At 35.9% G+C, this 20,076-nt stretch overlaps 2 protein-coding genes across 3 annotated transcripts; both read right to left on the bottom strand.

Annotated features, from left to right (window-relative positions):
- Positions 1–205: 205 nt before the first annotated feature.
- LOC132104138 (deleted in azoospermia-like) lies at positions 206–5,237 on the bottom strand. Of its 2 annotated transcripts, none has more exons than XM_059509380.1 (10): positions 5,120–5,237; positions 4,438–4,554; positions 4,209–4,300; positions 3,662–3,713; positions 3,490–3,556; positions 3,151–3,281; positions 2,923–3,003; positions 2,734–2,784; positions 1,465–1,541; positions 206–1,386 (listed from the first exon to the last, which is right to left on the bottom strand). In XM_059509380.1, the coding sequence occupies exons 1-9, from the start codon at positions 5,120–5,122 to the stop codon at positions 1,497–1,499; spliced, it is 639 nt and encodes a 212-aa protein (XP_059365363.1). In that variant the 5' UTR covers positions 5,123–5,237; the 3' UTR covers positions 206–1,386; positions 1,465–1,496. The 2 variants fall into 2 exon arrangements, with proteins under 2 accessions (XP_059365363.1, XP_059365362.1); XM_059509379.1 differs by lacking the exon at positions 5,120–5,237 and adding an exon at positions 4,688–4,888.
- Positions 5,238–5,688: 451 nt separating this feature from the next.
- Positions 5,689–19,875, bottom strand: LOC132104137 (TBC1 domain family member 5-like). The gene is made up of 23 exons (XM_059509378.1): positions 19,735–19,875; positions 15,532–15,599; positions 15,317–15,416; positions 15,015–15,057; positions 14,780–14,888; positions 14,557–14,646; positions 14,380–14,454; positions 14,215–14,282; positions 13,747–13,849; positions 13,521–13,609; positions 13,328–13,378; positions 13,132–13,201; positions 12,852–13,024; positions 12,389–12,531; positions 11,964–12,070; positions 11,302–11,387; positions 10,878–11,149; positions 10,649–10,711; positions 9,450–9,643; positions 9,147–9,243; positions 8,981–9,060; positions 8,219–8,515; positions 5,689–6,823 (listed from the first exon to the last, which is right to left on the bottom strand). Exons 3-23 carry the CDS (start codon positions 15,411–15,413, stop codon positions 6,584–6,586), a joined length of 2,547 nt encoding a protein of 848 aa, XP_059365361.1. The 5' UTR covers positions 15,414–15,416; positions 15,532–15,599; positions 19,735–19,875; the 3' UTR covers positions 5,689–6,583.
- Positions 19,876–20,076: the final 201 nt, after the last annotated feature.

Genomic DNA, 20,076 nt, shown 5'->3' with positions numbered 1-20,076 from the left:
GCATAGAGTCTCAACTCCTAAGTGAATGAGGTTTGTTAAATATTGTTAACACTTATAGGGTTATCCATGTTAAAGCATATTCATAGGTTTGAGAAGCGGTATTTCACAGCAACAAATAGGATTCTACAGAAACTTTAAGTTACAGTAATGTAACAATAAAACATTTAAATCAAACCTGGTGCTTATTACAATAAAAAAAGCAACCTTTATAAAGCAAAAATAAATTCAACTTTATTTTTTATTAACAACAAAAACAGCAAAACCATACAATGCCAACATCAAAACCCAAAACATACACACACACGGCAAACCCAGTGTACAGTGATTAGAAGCTATCAGACTATGGTACAATAGAGACCACAACTCCCATGAAGCCATGGGAAATGAGGAAATAAAACTGCAAGATTTTAATACAAGTTAGAGTTGGTTTTTAAAAGTATTTGATGAATATGCTACAGCTATTAAATCAAAGCCCCCCTTAAGAAAAACCTATAAGAACAGTGTTACAACTCCATGAATAAAATGACAGTGGTTTGTGTTCAGAACAACAATACCCATAACTTTACAAACCTTCCAGAAAAATGAAAAAATAACACAAAACCCAATTAAAATGAACTGGTGCAAAAAGTTTTGGAAAAGTAGAAAGATGCAGTATGACTGTGTTCACAGTGATATCAATATTCCGTCATTGCTTTAATTTAAAACAAGTCAACCGTCCCGTGACCTGCTGTTACTTACAGGGCTCAGTAAAAAAAAATTGTATATATATTTTGAATTAATGCAGTGATCTTATTTAAACCTTTTAACTGCACCAACAGAGAAAAAAAGTGTTAACGAAAAATTAATGGAAGTACAGTGACGACAACTGATGAAAGCAGATTCAGAGTAAAAAAGGAGGGGAAAGCCACTGTACCCTGGTGCTCAATAACCAAACAGGTGCCCTGAATGTGAAAACCCCAAAATAAAACTAACAGTGAACACTCCCCAGTCTAAATGAGAAAAAGAGACTGAACACATCAGAACAGTTACCTTAATACACAAAATGCATCACCAACAGTGAGTCTAAATTTAAAATAAGCAAACATAAAATATAAATATGCATTTGTGAGCTTAAAAGGTGCCTTTAAAGTTAGTTGGCCATGACAAAGAAAAAACAGACAATACAAAAAGAATGGGTTGAATAAGCAAAAGCAAACAAAGCTTGTCTTGTTTCAGTGTGGATGTGTGAGGCATTAGGTTACAGTATGATCATATGATCATAAATCAGTAATTTCCTCAAAATACACCTTCACATCACACCCAGGGTGAACATATCTGCAATGGTGTTTCAAAGCACAATAAAGTTCACTGCTTTAGCTCCAAGTTTTCCTCTGCTTCTATTGGATTCTACCTAAGGAAAAAAACAAACCGAGTGACTCATGAGACTAAAGACTGGATCTTGATTTTAGGTGCACAAAAACTTACCAAGAAAAGGAGTCTGTGCTTGTGATTGAAGGCTACAGAAGGGTTAGCAAAGTTTGGACTCCACAATCCACATAATTCTGAAAGAGAAATCAAACTCTTATTGATGAGCCTTTCAATTTTAGCATTCTTTTTTCCCCTTCAGGTGTTTTCAATTTTCATATTAAGCCAGCACTGCCATCTATAGGTTAACCACAGAACAACAGTCAAATATAATATGGGTACAGACTCCAAGCACTTCATTAACATGGATAAAAAAAGACTATGCTTGCAGTCTGGTGGCACATTGTGATTGACATGTATCATATTTGGAGGTAGTTGCTCAGAGCTACTCTTCACACGTGTGGAAGAAATGAAACTTTGATAGTGCATCAGGTTCATTTCCTAGAGCCCTGAGAGTTCACATCACTAATATCTTGCGATTTCATTTGGGATAAGCTACATTCATATTACACACAAAGAAGGTTTTCACTACAACTCGCCAAAATATTTGGAATTGATAAAGCTATTATTATTACTATGTACTTATCAAAGAAATACTAAAACAATTAAATCATTTCTGCCACAAACCATAAGCATCAAAATCAAACAATTGATAAAAAAAAAAATATTTTTATATATATATATATATATATATATATATGGGGGCTTGATTGCAGAGCATTTTAGCAAATCTCAGACAATGATCTTTTAGCACAGACTAAGTAAAACCGGTGCTTACTGCTACACTGCACTGACATTATTAAAATGCTAGAGGCAGCTGTCTTGGACTAGTTTACACATACTCTTAATTTAATGGGCAAGGCAAGAACACTAGGCCAACTAAAGTTAGCTAAAGTGGTTAACATCCGTGTTACACTACAAAAAGAACTACAACAAATACTGGTGCATTTCAATAAATAAAAAGGACGGTAAGATTACACCATGTTTTAAAAGAAATCTTCTATATTAACAAGGCTGCATTTAAAAAGAAATACATTTAAATATACTTCCAAATTTTTTTTTATTTTAATATAAAATGTTATTTATTCCCATGATGGCAAAGCTGAAATTTTCAGAAGTCTTCATTCATCACAAGATCCTCCAGAAACAGTACTATCAGTATTAAAAAGTAATATTTGTGTGGATTGCGGACACCAAAATTCCTAGATAATCGGTTCAAAAGAACAGCATCTATTTGAAAAACCTTTTGTAACCTAGATTCTTTACGGTTTCAACCTCTTGCGCTCAATCCTTTATTTACCAACCGAGAAAAAGGGGAGAGGAGCTGACCTGATTGACAAGCCTTGTCCTCTGCTCTCCACACCACTGTGGCACGGGATACTGTACACAAACACAATCAAGTTTTTTTTATATATATTGTACAACCGGAGAGAAAAAAAAAAAAAAAAAGTGCATGAACCGTTAGCACAAGATATCCATGTGCGTGTATCTGTGAGATGAAAGCAATCGATTATGTACCTGGTAGGCATATGTGGTCTGTGCGTAATTCATGGGCACCTGTGGGACAATAAATCCTGGAGGACTGGAGTATGAATAAGGCTATAAAAGACAGGCAGACACTAGAAAAAATGATATTCTACAATCTTTGGAATATGCAAAATTTTAGGAAGCAGAATATCCAACTCCTCCACATGATGTTAATTTGCAGAGTATCATGGTTTGTATGAACACTGTGTAGTTAGTTACCTGCATGTATTGATTCCCTCCATTGAACACCGGTGAGGGCGGGGCCAGGCTTGAGGGACAGCAGCTGCAGTACACATATGGGGTGGGGCTTATCCACTGTGATGGACCAATCATTGGAGACGACCCTGAACCTAATAAGATTCAACACATTTTAAATAAAATTACATTGCAGAAATCATTTTAGAAGATCTGAGTACTTCCAAATATGTCCACAACCAATTCTCGAAATTGAAGCAATTGAGAAATAAAATGCACCAAATAAATAAATATATATATTTTTTATATTCCATCACTTTTGCACAAGACAGACCAAACAGGCAGCAACGTGCAGGGACTCACGAGAACTTCGCTCTTTCATGATGGCAGGTCCCAGTTTGAGTTTTTTCCCTTTAAAACTGATTTGCTGCTGTAGAAGAATTTAATGTACGAGACGTCAAGATACCGTCATAACATCAACACCCAGACAGAAAAGAGAAAAAGTCACGTAGACAAGTAAAAGTGACCTCCTTACATCAACGATAGTCTGGATATCAACGTCGTCGCTGAAATAAACGAAACCATACCTGTGTGGAAGATGGGAAACTAATCAGATGTGACAAGACACTTTTTTTAAAGCTGTTTCCAAGACACTTGATAAAGGGATAGTTCATGTCACAAACGACAATTCTGTTATTTACTCCTCTACATGCTGTTCTAAGATGACATTCTTTGAATGGCATGAAAGTGAAAATGACAAAAGAAACATTTGGGCGACTTGATGCAGTGCACAATAATTATAGTCTGGTAAAATCTAGATTCAAATTAAATTAGTTCAGGAAAAAATGCTATATATTAGTATGTACAATATATTCTGAATGACCCATTAGAAAACTATTCTGACAAGAAAAAAAGTGAGCTAAACCAGTTTAAGCTGGTTAGCTGGTCTTAGCTGGTATCCAGGCCTTGCTGGTTTTAGAAGAATTTTTTGAGCTGGTTAGGCTAGCTGTGTCCGGTTTAAACCCACTAAAACCAGCAAGGCTGATCACTTTCTTCTCAGCAGGGAAACTCACAACTCTCACCCTTTGCATATTCCTCCTCGATAAGTGATGATTTTCACTTCTTTCACAGACCCGTACTTGGCAAAGAACTCTCTGATCTCGTTCTCGTCCACCTGTCGAAAAAGTACCGGTTTGGGGAGTACGTTAGATAAAAAACATGGCATAGTGGTTGTACCAAACATTGTACCAGTTTGACCATAAAGTCCACAGAAACGGAGTATAAGCTTCGGTTTCCCATCGGCGTCATTACCTTCATGTCAATCCCGCCGACGAACAGAGTGTTGGGCGTCATCTTGCCCTCAGGTAAAATATAACCGTTAGACAACTTCAGAGAGGACAGAAAGCCCTGACGGTGCTTCTGGATATCCTGTACGTTTTAGACAACATTCTCGGCATTATATCAAACACATATTATCAGACAATGAACACACAGAAATTACATCATGAGCGCTCAAAAACAACCGGTAGCGGCACGTCATTGAGGTTTAAAATACGATTACCTGTGAATATAAACCACATATGAGGCACAAGGGTAATTGAACGCCCTGATACATCGTAGATTTGAAGTAAGGCCACACGCTTTGCCTGTTTCCTAAACATACACCCGAGTCAGCCGAAATGCTAACGTTAGTGAAAAAGTTTCAAAGTGCTCGACACAAGCGGCCGAAACCGGGTCGAGCTCCAACAAGACCTTTTCACGTTTCTTCATTAAGCAATCTGGGCATTTAGGCTAAAATTAGTTAATTGGACGAACATTTGTGCTCTCCTGACAGATGTTCATAATCTAATGGGCGACGGTCTGATTTCAACTGATGGCGAGTTCGCCGCGCGAAATTTTAACACCAATACACTTGATATTAATAACACCGAACTTTATAGATGGCATCCGAGAGATTAAATTATCAAATGCTGTTACTATTTCTGTTACTTACCATATCTAAAACAATTAAAATTACAAAATAAGTTAATGAAGTGAGTGGCTCGTTGGGTCTGTGCTTCTGGCTGGAGTTGCGTTAAAACGCCACACCCTCTCAGTCCTAATTGGAATATAAATACCAAAAAAAGGCGAATTTTAAAGTTATTCACACTGTTATATAACATTATTAGATTTTTATTATCGTGAATTGTTCAGAGCTCGATCATTACACACACTAATTATTTCTCAAATAATATGACAGAGTCTAAAAGTATGTACACGAAAGTTTGGGAATGTACACGAGGAACTTGAGGACCTTGAAAACATACTAAGATCTTTATGAGCTATCAAAATTTGTTTAGCATTTAAATGCAAAATAAATCAGATTTACACAAATGAGGAAATGTAATACAGTCCGAATTGACAACCAATTTAATAAAATGCTAGTTCATTATTAACGAGGAGCCAATCTTGCTATAGCAATAACTGACCGCTAGATGTCGAGTTTGAAAATCATGAGCTGCATATTTGGACAATTATCATCTCCACAGAAAAGAACATAAGAAAAGTGCAGCGTGCACAAAGTTTTGGATTAGACAAGAGTAATGCTTTTTATTCATCCAGAGTTAATAAGATATCAGTATTAGAAACATCCCTTGTGTCATGTGCAGAACAATACACAGTTACCACAGGAACCAAGACAAAATGAGACTGCTGACGCCAGATAAATACTAGAACACAAAAGGATCACATAACATTGGCTTAAAATATGACAAATATGAAAGAATCATTAATAATTTAACAAATTATGTCGTGGTCTAAAATTGCAAATCTTAAAAAAAGAAAAAACAGACAAAACTGGACAACTGTTCATGCACTGGTTCATGGAAAATCAGTAAAGACAAGTGAGTGAATGATAGCAACACTCAGTCCATATGGATGATAGAGCTCTCTACTACTAGACTGAGCATCTGTCAATGTCACAACACTTAGTAATCCAAAAGTAGACAAAGACGGAGATAGAGGGAGAATGGTAGCAAATATAGCTTTTATCTGAGGCAGAGAGTGTGCTTAATGTATTTCACAGGATATTGATTTAGGAGAAACCAAATATAGGTTTTCCAAATAGACATCAAGTGATGTCAAAAACTTTCAGTAATAGGGGCATTTAAAAAAAAAATTACAGAATGGAGAATCTCATTTGAGTTGATGCTGCTTTTTATGGCTTTGGATACCACAATTAGGTAACGGAGCAAAGGATCCATGGAATACATGGTACAGTATAGGGCCTCATATTTGGGGCACAAAGAAAAGAGACATTTGAATGAGACTGTACTTAAATACACAGCCAGTAGTCCAGGATTCAGTTACAGGGCATGGGGCACATGAGGCAATCAGCCTGAGATTGTATCTGCAAATGTCCGGCAGAGTTTCTTAAGTGTTGGAGATGGGTCTAGTCATATTTAGAGGGAATCCAGGTTCAAAGGTCAGTAGGATTAACAATAGTGAAATCAGAGTCCTTGCTGTGAGTGCTGCCGTCATCTGGACTGGAGGACCCTGATGTGGTCCCCATCAGAGGGTCTTGAAATTCCGCCTTGTTTAGGCCTCGTACATGCTTAAAGAGTGGAGCCGTGGTGGTTATGCTTTGCTCCTCATTCTCAGATGGCTCGCCATCCTGTGAGACCAAGATGTAGTCATCCCAGTTTCTCCCTTCAGTGGCCTAAGATAAAAAGTAAATAAAACGTGCATGAAATTGATTTACAGTTGTGTGTTTGGGTGAATCACATGATCATTTGGCGCACATGTAGATATATGCAATCAATTTATCAGCATCTTGTGTAATTCAAACCAGTGCTAAAATTAAAAAAAATAATAAAATGGTTGAACTTTTTAAATAAGCAAGAGACTATTGAAATAAAACTGAAATATAAATATTAGAATATTAAAAATGCTGCCTTGGCAACGTACCGAAGTTGAAGTACTAAAACGGAATTAAAAATAAAGCTAAATAGAAATATTAAAAAATTAATAATAAAATTCATTTGAAACCCTTTGAAAGTGAAAATAAAGAAAATATAAAAATAAACAAATTTAAAATATTCATAAATATTATAATAATATATTTATAATACTAAAATAAAATATTTTCCCATGAATTAACAGCCCAAAAGATAACACCCACAAATCCCATTTTGAAAAAAGTTAATTAAGTTCATTATTATTATTCCTTAACAATTAAGGAATTTCTCCACAAATCTAATTTTGTAACACAAATAAAATAAACAAAGTATGTATGCATCATTTGCTGCAATGCCTTTAATTTATTTGATAATTATTTTTTCTACTGTAATATATGTACTTTTTTTTTTTATTTAATTAGAATGCATCTTGTACAGTCATAACAAACTTAATTTACATATTGTAATATATATATATATATATATTAGTACAGACCAAAAGTTTGGACACACCTTCTCATTCAAAGAGTTTTCTTTATTTTCATGACTATGAAAACACTGTTACACTGAAGGCATCAAGGGCTATTTGACCAAGAAGGAAAGTGATGGGGTGCTGCGCCAGATGACCTGGCCTCCACAGACACCAGGCCATTTCAGGTGACTACCTCTTGAAGCTCATCAAGAGAATGCCAAGAGGCTAAGGCAAAGGCTACTTTGAAGAACCTAGAATATGACATATTTTCAGTTGTTTCACACTTTTTTGTTATGTATATAATTCCATATATAATTCCACATGTGTTAATTCATAGTTTTGATGCCTTCAGTGTGAATCTACAATTTTCATAGTCATGAAAATAAAGAAAACTCTTTGAATGAGAAGGTGTGTCCAAACTTTTGGCCTGTACTGATTATATATATATATATATATATATATATATATATATATATATATATATATATATATAGAGAGAGAGAGAGAGAGAGAGAGAGAGAGAGAGAGAGAGAGAGAGAGAGAGAGAGAGAGAGAGAGAGAGAGAGAGAGACACATATAAAAAGAAAACTTAACTCCTGGTGTACCGAAAAAAAACCTTTAAATAATTTATAAAATGTGCATGTACTTGCTCTCATGAAAAAAGTTGTGTGTAATCCTCTCTAACCTGTGGCTCTGGTATTGTGGTGATATCTTCAGTGGTCAAGACCTTCTCCATCTTCTTCTCCTCCTCCTGCTCCTCCTTTTCTTTCTCAGCTTCCATGTCTCCTTCCTGGTGGTCTTTGCACTGTGGAGCCTTTTGCTGTATGCCAGTAGAAACAGCTGTGTCTTCATGCAAGTGGTCTGGATCACTCTGGTCCAGAGTGGAGCAGAAGTGATCGTCTGCTATGGTGATCTCTTCACTCTCCTCTGACTCCAGCTGGCTCTGGTTGAATCGGAGAGCTCCCTTCAGGATGTCCTTAATCTGGGACAATATGGACAAAAAATAGATCTGTAATTCAATATTAGATCTAACAGATCTCTAATAGATTTTGTGTCTCCCTGAATGCAGGGCTCCAGACTAACATTTGTGACATGTGTGTTTGCGGCGTGGTCCGAGCTGATAAACGGTCCATGATGTGCATCTGAAACGTAGCGCGGTTCAGTTTAGCTTTCGTTTCGTTTGCAGTTTGATGTTTCTCAAATGCAACAGAAATGGCAGAGCTTATGAGTTGGGCAATGCAGTGGTCGTGCCAGTGCAAAAAAAATGGACGCATTTTGCAGTCCGGAGCCATGGAATGGTTTGTGTACTAATTACATAGCTACTTGCCAATAAACAAATAAATGATCAGAATACAAATGTTGTATATTTTTACCATTTATCTTCATATTATTAAAAAAAAAAAAAAAAAGCAAATTAATTTTGGCAAAGCAGAGACCTGATTCATACCTGTTTTAGTCCAGCAAGTGACACCAGAACCTCATCTTCCTTCTCCAGATGCTCCTGCAGTATCACATCTTGAATTTTGCCTGTCCATCAATCAAAGCACAATCATTTCCATTCCATCACCAGTGTTGGTTTAGAACAGAGACGACTGACTGGCTCACTGACTCACCTATGTGCATGTTCATCATCTTGGCACAATATTTACTCATGGCCTCTAGGTCATTAATCTGACCCTGTAAGAATGACACCTGGGCCTCCAGCTCCTCCTGTGTGTAAAAATACATATGTATAAATAGCATACACGTAGGACCTATTAAACACAAAAACAGTAGTTAGAACATAATATCCTAGTAATTCACATGCTATGTGAAAATAAAAAAAGGGACAGATAAATTGAGTCTGGGAATGCAAATGGTAAAGTTGAAGAGTGAACATGATAACAGCAGTTGCAAAGAGTAAAGATGGTGCTTACCGCATCCTTCTTGTTTATAGTCTTACTGTGGGACCGTGAGCGACTGATGTTAAAGAAAGAGTCTTTCTTTGTGGCAGAGGGGGGAGGAGATGATGAGCTGGAGTCTCGGCCCCTTGACACTGGGAGAGGAGGGGAAGACATGACAGACAGACTTTCCGTGCTGGGGGAGGAGCTAACCATCCAGGAGGTGTGGCCTGTAAGGTAGACATTACAAGAACAGTCATAAAAATGTATTTCAGACAGCAAGACCAAAGGTAACAGAACAGTTTTAACATAACATACAATAAACACATAAATATATAGATACATAAATAGCACAAAGAGTTTGAGACAATTACACAGCATGCAGTTAATCACAGATACAGATAAACCAGAAGTTAAACAAAACATGACCTTGAGAATAGCAGGATCTCATTTGTACAATGAAGATGCATAATAAGACATGTTCATAGAAAGTTCAGAGAATAATTATACCTTCGCCCAAAATAAATGTAATACTTTTATTTAGTGAGTATGAATTAATTTAATCGAAATGACAGTAAAAACGGTGTTAAACTTTCTATTCATCAAAAGATGCTGAATACAGATGTATCACAATTCCCACTATAATATTAGGCAGCACAACTTTTATTATTAATAGCACTAGTAATAGTATGTCTCTTGAGCAGAAAATCAGCATATTAGAATATTTCTGAAAGATCATCTGACACTTGAGACTGGAGTAATGATGCTGAAAATTCAGTTTTGCCATCACAGAAATAAACTGCAGTTTCAAAGTTTACAAAAGAAAATGGTCATTGTAATACTTTATCACAATAGTACGTTTTTACTGTGTTTTTCAAACAAATGCAGTCTTATAAATGCAAATAAATGCAATGTTGGTGATACTTCTTTCAAAAACAGAAACAATTAATTCCATTGACCCCAGACCTTCAATTGTTAGTGTAAATTAATTACTTAAATTTATTACATAGTATTTGCACATAATAGCCTGGTGACAAAATTCAGCATGACTCAAAATACACGATTACACCAAGTTTATTTGAACACAAACACACATGGATTACACAGCAGAAACGTCACAGTGAAAGCATGCAAAAAAACAAAAACAAAAACAAAAAAGCAGGATAAAATAAAATGCATTTATACAGCGCAAATGCACACTGCGGTGCTGATGTTATTGTCATAGAAGCAGTTACCTGGGGGATCAGAGTGAATCTGGGCAGGGAGAGATATCTGAGAGGCTCCACAAGAACCTAAATCTAAGAGACAGAAGAGAAAATCTGTAGAGCACACACCTATTCTGTCACATGTTCCTGTGTTTAAGCACATGAATGTACACAATCACATTATAATCCATGCACACTGAAATATTAATAACTTAATATCCACCACTGAAGCCACAATCAACACTACATGTGTGCTCACCTTTGCTGAGGTGCACTGGCATACTTTCAGACTTCAGCAGCCGGTGCGGATTCTGCGTTTGTGGGTACGGCTGAGATTTCATCTGTGTGTTTGTGGGCTCAGCCAATGGGCGGGACACTTGAGCTTGAGGGGGTAGAGCTGATATCACCTCACTATTAATTGGCGAGATACCGCTGGAACCACCTCCCATCGGTGCGATGAGCTTCCGGCCAAAACTTAGAAGAGAACTGGATACTTTATTAATGTTGAGAGGTGCTACTTTGGTGCTGGCCCTTGCAAAAAAAAAAAAAAAAAAAAAATCAAAATTTTAAATAATTATTGTAAATATACAGTGTATATTAAAATACATTATACTATATACATGAATAATTATATTATTAATTATTAGACATGCTTTAAGATAATGCACAAAAACACAAGCTACCGAGTCTTGTTGACCAAGTCAGCTCCACGGGTTTTGTAGTAATCAAGGTTTTGTTGGAACTGGTAGTTTACAGGTCGTGGATTATTCTAAAGTTATATAAAAAGACATGACAAAAATAAAAAGTTACTAAATTAATACTTTATACTTTACTTTATACTTAATACTGTAAACTTGTATAAAATATATTTCAGAATAACTAATAATAATAGTAATAATAATAATAATAATAAGTCATCACTCTTATCATATTACTAAATATTACTTTTATTTAATATATATGATTGTATTTAATTATAAATATTTACATATTTAATATTATAAATTGTGTTTGTAATATAATATTTCGATTTGTTTAATAATATTTATTTATTTATTTAAAGGGGTAGTTCACCCAAAAATGAAAATTCTGTCATCATTTACTCACCCTCATGTCATGTCATTCCAAACCAGTAGGAGTTGCTTTCTTATGTTGAACATAAAAGAAGATATCTGGAGACTGCTGGTAATCAAACAGTTGGTGATTGCCATTGACTTCCATAGTATTTTCTTTTTCCTACTATGGAAGTCAACGATATGAGGGAAAGTAAATGATGACAGAAGTTTCATTTTTGGGCGAACTATGCCTTTAATATTATTAAAGGTGAAAATGTGTATGACAGTACCTTAGGGTCTCTGAGGAATAGTGCTTTCAGCAGCAGTGAGTGGATGTCTCCAATAGGAGGATAGTGCATCAGGAGCCCGAGACATGTCTGGAAGTTACTAGCGATCACTATGACATGAAAAACACTGGAACGATAGTTACTGCATATACAAAAATGTTAATAACATTCTTTTAGAGCTCTTTGTTAGATACATGTTCAGTGTCAGCAGGCATAAGCCAACTCATCTGCATACCATTTCTTCCTATCTTTGGATTTACTATGTAGGCGTCAGTGATGCGATATATGACTCTGTTAGTGGGTTTATATTGCTTGCTTTCCACCGGACTGCAACACTTAAAGTGTATTTAGGCCTTAAGACGTCTATATCTTGTGTTCCATTGGTTTTTGTTATGAACGAAGCAAAGACAAGAGAGAATTGTACTCACATGCATCTCTGATGTACAGAAGCATAGCGACAAACACATAATCCACCAGGTCCAAAGTTATGCTGTCAGCAAAAAGAGCATCCCAGACCACTAACAGATCCTGCAGGGGAAACTCCCGACCAAACAGCAGTCGAACCCAGCGACTGCCCACAAACAGATAAAAAAAATTCATAAAAGACGAAAAAAAAAAAAAAATTACATTTAGTGTAAAAAAAAAAACAAAAAAAACACTTATTGCTTAACCTATATTTAATTATTCCCCATTTATATTCAACAACACGTAGAAATGGCAAGAAAATTATTTAAATAATTAATATATACATTTATAAATGTTTAATAATAATAATATTACATATAATTAATTTAAATTTCAATTAATAATAAAACCTTTTTACTTATTATTATAACAAATTATATATATTATATATATAATAAAAAATATATAGAATTTATGCATACTCACATGCCATAAATCTGGGGAGCTATTTCTAGTCTGCTGAGGTGCATGTACAGTTCAATGTCATGTTTCTTTACTAGCTGGTCCTGAATTCGGTTGACTTTGGTCACTATGGCAACAGAGGGGCCCGAGTCCTGTGGCCTTGCAAAGGGGATGCTGGTTAACATTTCTTCTTTGCCCTGAAATATTTAAGCATCATTTAACTAATGTTAGCAAGACTGACATTTGAAGTTGACACTAACAAAATATCAATGCAATACGTTTAACATTAAATTATTCTTTGTACCTTTCTGACCTGTCGCTCAAAACTGCTAAACCAGGGTTCTGCTGTCTCCATGAGCAGAGAGAACATGGCACTATGGGATAATTATTGAAGAACACAAAGATGGATGCAACAGATTGAGCAAAGTGTATTTAACAACTATATTCATTTAAACAAAGACATGGCAATAGGGTTTAAGATCTTCCAGTGTGATACTCACTAAGCATCGTGCTCATGGAATTTAGGATCCAGAAGGACTTTCATCTCTTCACTGCAAATGAGGAAAGACAGTTTAAAATATACCAAGAATTACTGAGAACGTCATTAATAATTATTCAAAACTCTGTGCAGAACAAATGTTTGATTTGAGCAAGTCTTCAGACAGTCTCTCGTGTGTGGTAAATAGGTCAGACCTGGGATTGGTCGTCTCACTGGCATGTTGAAATGCCTGGTGATCACAGTGAAGAACAAACACTATAGGTGCCAGTAACTCATGCATGCCCTGTAGAGAGAAAGAGAGGATAATGTAAATGTAAATGATTATTTTGTGCAAAATCTTTATTAGATACATCTGAGCCAGTTTGACGGGTTATGTTGTTGTGTGGAAGTATCTGTCACAATCATTAAGTGTTAATAAACCTGCTTATAGAGTAGCTGTTCGTTTTCTCGTGCATAGCAGAAGAGAATATCAGTCAGCTTCATCCTGACATCCTCTTCCTGGAAGAACAGCATCTCTGGAAACCTGCAGACAATCAAGGAGTTGCAGAATATAATATAATAATAACAATAATTTGTATGGAAAAAATAAACTATTTCAATTCTAATTTTGGTGTGCTCATTTAAAGAGTGAAGAAAACATACACCACCATTTAAATAAATTAACACTTTTATTCTGCACATTAAATTGATTAAAGTGACAGTAAAGACATTTACAATGTTGTAAAAAGTCTATTTAAAAAAAATATCTATTTTTGTTCTTTGGAACTTTCTGTTCATCAAAGAATCCTGAAAGAAATGTATCACAGTTGAGCACCAAATCAGCATATTAAACTGCCTGAAGGATTATGTGACACTGAAGACTGAATTACAGACAGTTCACACACTTACGTTCGTAAAACATCTTGTTTGATCATGCTCCTGAGCTCCTTATCCTGAAAGAACTTATTCCATAGACTCTGAAGAGAGACAGAGGGAAGAAAAAAATATGTAAATCAAACTGTAATGGACAGATCCAGCCATTCTTCTGGTTTTTCAGCCATTCTTCTCTCTCACCCCCTCATCCTGTGACAGTGGGTTGTTCACCACCAGGTCCTGTTGGCCGGCAGCTTTGCGAGGGTTTGTAATATGCTGCAGGTCAAGACAAACAATCATGATTTAGTGTCAAAACCTACTGAAGACACATAAATCACTGCCACAAACACGTGCACGCACACACACACACACACACACCGTCTCTTTGATCTTCTCATACTGTGCTCGGTGTTCCTTGGTTCGCCTGATCCATTGAGTCTTATCATCTGGCAGGACGTCCAGATAAAGCTGGAACCAACAAAACCAAAGCTCATAATATTTTCTTCCCCGTTTGGCACAGACATTGCACACTTAAACTTTCAACCCCAATAACAAGAAGTAAACCTGTCATCTGCCACTGTCACCGTCAGGAAGCCATTACCTTCCAGCATATGCTGCGGAATCGGCTGCTCCGTAATCGGCCGTTAATACCAGCCTGCCTGATCCGTGCCAGATAGTTACTGTTCTGGAACAAATCATCCCACTCCTTTCTGTAAAGAGCACGTCAAACAGAAAGTTAGAGGTTAGAGGTACACCTTCTTCACACAGCAGTGAGTTTCACATGTGAACCAGAGTGGATATCTGATGCTTTGTGACATTAGGGAAAAATTAATGACCTGTATGACTGAAGCGTGTACTCAACAGTACTATCCAATGATCCTGCAATAAAACAACAGAAAATAACACAGAGAAAACAGATAAGACATCATAGTTGGTGAGACATCATAGTTGCAAGTCTGTAGTTTTTGCACATCATTTTGAACATGAAAGCTGTTTTTTTGTTCTTATATATCAGTTAATAGCAATAGTTAAAATCCAATCACAATTCTTATTAACATAAATGCATTACAAAATATGCAGCCCTATTATTCACACTGTCAGGTTTCCAGTTTGAATGTAGATATATTAGGTAACTTACGCTCTCTGTTGCTGTTGTAGTTCTGTAGAGGGTCGTAACCCGTCTCCTGCTCCTCTTGCTGCAGCGGGTGTCGTGTTTCGAAGTTTGGGTGTTGCATGTCCTGCAAAAGCACAGAGGAAGAGCTTATCACTGTGATATTAACATCCACCACTGAAGCCACAATCAACACTACAGTACAAAACAGGAACTACAACAGATATTGTGTGGATACTCACTGTTAGACTCGCCTGGTTCACCTCATAGGCCTAATCACAGCGTAGACCACAGTCCACTAACCATTAATCTGCCAAACAGCATAGCAAAACAAATGAATATACAGACAGAGTCTAAACTGATAATATTAATGGCGTACTTCTCTTTGACTTTGCACATTAAACTATCGGACAGCATGAAGTACTTTAAAGGGATAGTCCACTCAAAAACTAAAATTCTGACATCAATTACCCCCCCCCCCCCCCCCCCATATCGTTCTAAACTATATGACTTTCATTCTTCTGTGGAACATGAATGCATGCATTCTGAAGAATATTTATAACCAAACAGTTTTAGGTTGCATTGACTTCTATAGCATGGAGAAAAATACAATGGAAAAATCAATGGGATCTGAACATGTTTGCTTACCAAAAAAAATCCCTCAAAATATCTTCTTTTATGTTCCATAGAAGAAAGAAATGCATTCAGGTTTGGAATGACATGACATGAAAAAATGTCTCCATCATCTACTTTTCAGGACTGGTTAGGACAGAAACTCAAATCAACACGCCAGAGACCCAGCAGCTGTTAGCATGTCTGGTTAGTATACAGTAAACAGACTGTGTTTGTTTGGATTAATTACATGGTTTGATTTTAGTCGAAAGCTGTTTGTAATTAAATCCAAGTGTAGCTGCTAATTCTGTCACCGAATGTAAATGTGTTTCACAAACCGAATGTTTCTCAATTCATGACAGCAACATTAATAAAGAGTGCCAGCAACTCGTTTCTTTAAATGATGTTTAATTGGATTGTGTATATGACTGTACCATCGCCTCAGAATCATTATACCAGCAAAACTTGTATTCATTTACCAGAATAACCAGCCATGCTAACGATTGACAGATGTGCAGTGAATTAAAATAAGTCTTGACTCAAACTCAGAAACAAAGAGGCAAACAAACAGAGCTCATTTGATCTTGTATATGTGGTAGAATTGTTCTGCAGCAGTGAGGGCATGTGGACAATCACACTGGCAGTGCCATGCACCGTTTCAAAGTGATTCCCAGACATTTATAAACCAAAAATATCTCCGACAATCCAGAGCCAGACAGCGCTGATGTGACAGCATTAGCCTCTAAAAAGTGGAAAAACAGGCTTATATGGATTTTCATTTTCTATTTTTTAAGCCTAAATCCATTCTGTTGTTTTTAATGAGGTTACATTAAGTCCTGAACACACACAAACTCCAGCAAACGTGCTTTATCAACTAATAAAGACTGATCAGACATCTCTTCCTTACACCAGCAGACAGCCTGTGCAACTCATGCATTATATATAACTGGTATATTAGCTGATATATGAAGAAATGCTGTGGGGGTGGCATGGTAAAAATTAAATTAAATAAATCTAATAAAAAAAGATGTTTAATAAATTATATAAATAATAAAATAATCTATAAGACAAATGCATTATTACAATTAATCAATCAAATAAAATATAATAAAATAATAGCAATAACAATTATAAATAAATAATATAAAAAGAAATGTATTAACAACAACAACAACAATAATAATAAAAGCATACCTCCCTACTGACAGTCATTCAAAAGTTTGTTTTCTGTCAAAATAAAAATAAATAAATCATAAGTGGAAGATTTCAAATTTTATAAGCTAACAGATAGCTTTCCTCATGTATAATCGACCTCCCTGGCCCAGCTCAATTAGATTTATGCCTTAGCTCTGGTACAGTGGGAAATCCCAGGATCCTCTGCAGTGAAGTACAGTGCAGGAAATTAGCATAAAGCCTCAGGGACAACTAGAGGAATTATTAACTCAAGGCAGACACATGAATAATTATTCAAATATGCTAAACAACAATAATATTAAACTGGACCTGCTAGATGCCTCACACAAAGGAATTAAACTAAGACTTTCACCAAAAAAGATTATTAAGTAAAACATTTAAAAATAGAAATAAAAAGAACTCTGTTTAGAACTCTCTTGGTTTGTGTAGCATGAAACTCTTGTCTTAATGTTCAGTTTGTTTCATTGCAACTACTGCATTTACTGACACAGCTGCAGGCTAAAGCCAGCACTGATGCAATCACTCCACAAATGAATCCTTGCATATTTCATTAGCGCGCACACACACACACACACACACACACAACTTGCATAAATATTTATCACTGCATCAAATAACTGTGGTGGTAGATATTACTTGATTCAGATGCAGGGCATAAGTTCCTTTGCTTGTATATGTGTGTCTGTATGTGCTTATACATGTGCATAAGGAGAAAAGCTTGATTAGAATTAGGACTGAATATATTTTTTGTATATAATTTTGATTTAGCTAAGATTAACATGGTAATGTCTCTATTTTGATACATTAGGATTGGAAAGGACTATATGCAATCCTTATTTACTGTGTGTGTATTAGAAATAATGAAATGAGGACCTGAAAAAACCTGTGCTAAACCAAAATGAAGGAACAAAACAACCATAACTCACTAAAGTAACTAACTAGGGGAAAAAAGTCATTTGCACAAATAGAAACGTTAAAAGGGAAGTTATTTTAGACTAGTAGTAAAAATAAAGTAAATATTTAAAAATAATCCATCAAACATTTAAGGAGCTTCATGAGACAAAACCTAGCTCATTACATCAAAATGCCTCTGAGGGTGTAGAACACACCAATAATGAGGGTTACAGAAGCAGACCAGGCCTAAACCAGTTTAAACACACTCACATGCCTTCACTTCGACAGCCAATTACAGAACAGAGCTCCTGCACCAACCACATGACAGTAGCTTGTAGGAATTCTACAAGCTACTGGGCGAACTCAAAAACCCTACATTATCATTAGTGCAGAAATATGCTTGGCTATAAAATTAGAGCAGTACTGAATTAAGAAAAGAATGTGCACATGTTCTGCTTCTGTAATATACATGTATTCACATACAATGATAACATGAAACTCAACAGAGTTTTTCAATATTCCAGGACTAAGAGTAGACATATAGGTTTCTTTAAACATGAATTAACCAAATGCCATTAGCTAATTATAATCTGACACGGTCTGAATTCATTAAATGTTGCAGTATGACAGGCGTTTAGCTCAGATGTCACCGTGTGTGAGCAAGTGTGACAAGGGGCAGCGAGCTGATCTTGTGATGCCACGGTGAATCTTTTTCTGTTGTTCAGACTATGTGCCCTTAGATCCAAAGAAAATCATAATGTTACATAAAAAAAAAAACTTTTAGCAAATATATTCAAGGAGAAAGAGGAATCATGAAATATCAAATTCTCAATAGATTCTCAGAAAAAGGGCGTCACTAAAATTCAGGTGGTAATTTTTCCATTTTAGTTATTACATAACTTTTATTTAAAATGCTTTATTTCAATTCTTTATTTAAAAATGTTATAAAATCATATAAAATTTGATTTGATTCTGATTTTTCCCATATTGAAAACAGATCATATCAAGGCTTAATATCAGGACTCTGAAAATAATTGTATCCATGTTGTCTATTTTAAGTTACAACGTTTTGTTGAATCAGATTTGACCGAACAGACATTACAGTATAGATTTATAATATTAGCCATCATTTTGGTTATTTTAAGTCAATTAAGTTGGTTATATGTTATCTGCAACAGTAACCACATATTTAAGACTAGAGAAGACCAAACATAAAAAAATAAGTATTAACAATTGAAAACCAAGTATTACCAGTCACACATTATTCAGAATTTTAGGGGGAATGTGACCCAGTCTATGTCTATAATCATACAGCTTTCAGATACGAGGACCAAGATGTAAGGCTCCCTAACCAGAAATGAAATTAAAAATTGACATTGATCCATAATGTGGACAGACATCAATTGCATAACCAATAAAATATAGTTTGAAACTTACAGGCATCCCTACAGCCTAAATATCAAAGATAGATTTCAAAGTGATAGTTATCATTTCTCATATCCAGGACTTACTGTTTGGGATTTACATCAGAAAACGAATTAAAAGCGGTTAATAAATTTTAATAAGGGATATGTTGAGTCGAAAGGCCTTACGGGGCTGGCAGCTCTACACTTCCGATATGAATCAATGATCAGCACTTCACCCTTTATGTCTTTGCTTTCAGTTTTGACAAGCACTCCGACTATCGCAAACGACAGTTTTCAATGCAGTTCAATGCAGTAAAGGAATTTCAGCTGATATTTTACCTGCAATGCTTCAGGCGGCTCTGCCCATTCTGCCCCGTGCAGCCTGCATGTAAACACTAGCGCGAGTCAGGCGGATGTGCCGCATAACAGCTGATCAGACACGTGACTCACTCCGGACGGGAAGCCTGGCACCAGTTCTGATTTCACAGCGCGCGATATTTTATCCTTATTTATGTCGCAAATAAGAAATAAGAAATCAAGTATAAGAGTTGTGGGTGGATTAGAGAGAAATATTTCTTGATATGACCCAGAAGCCACCATTCACCACAAATAAAGAGTGCATTTTGAGACTGGCACAGCACATGTCCCACTTTACCTGCAGAAATTAATCTGATCAAACAG

The sequence above is a fragment of the Carassius carassius genome, chromosome 25 (assembly GCF_963082965.1).
Source record: "Carassius carassius chromosome 25, fCarCar2.1, whole genome shotgun sequence".
Lineage (NCBI taxonomy): Eukaryota > Metazoa > Chordata > Actinopteri > Cypriniformes > Cyprinidae > Carassius > Carassius carassius.
The sequence above is the reverse complement of the archived record's forward strand: the minus strand, read 5'-3'. Positions and strand labels throughout refer to the sequence as shown.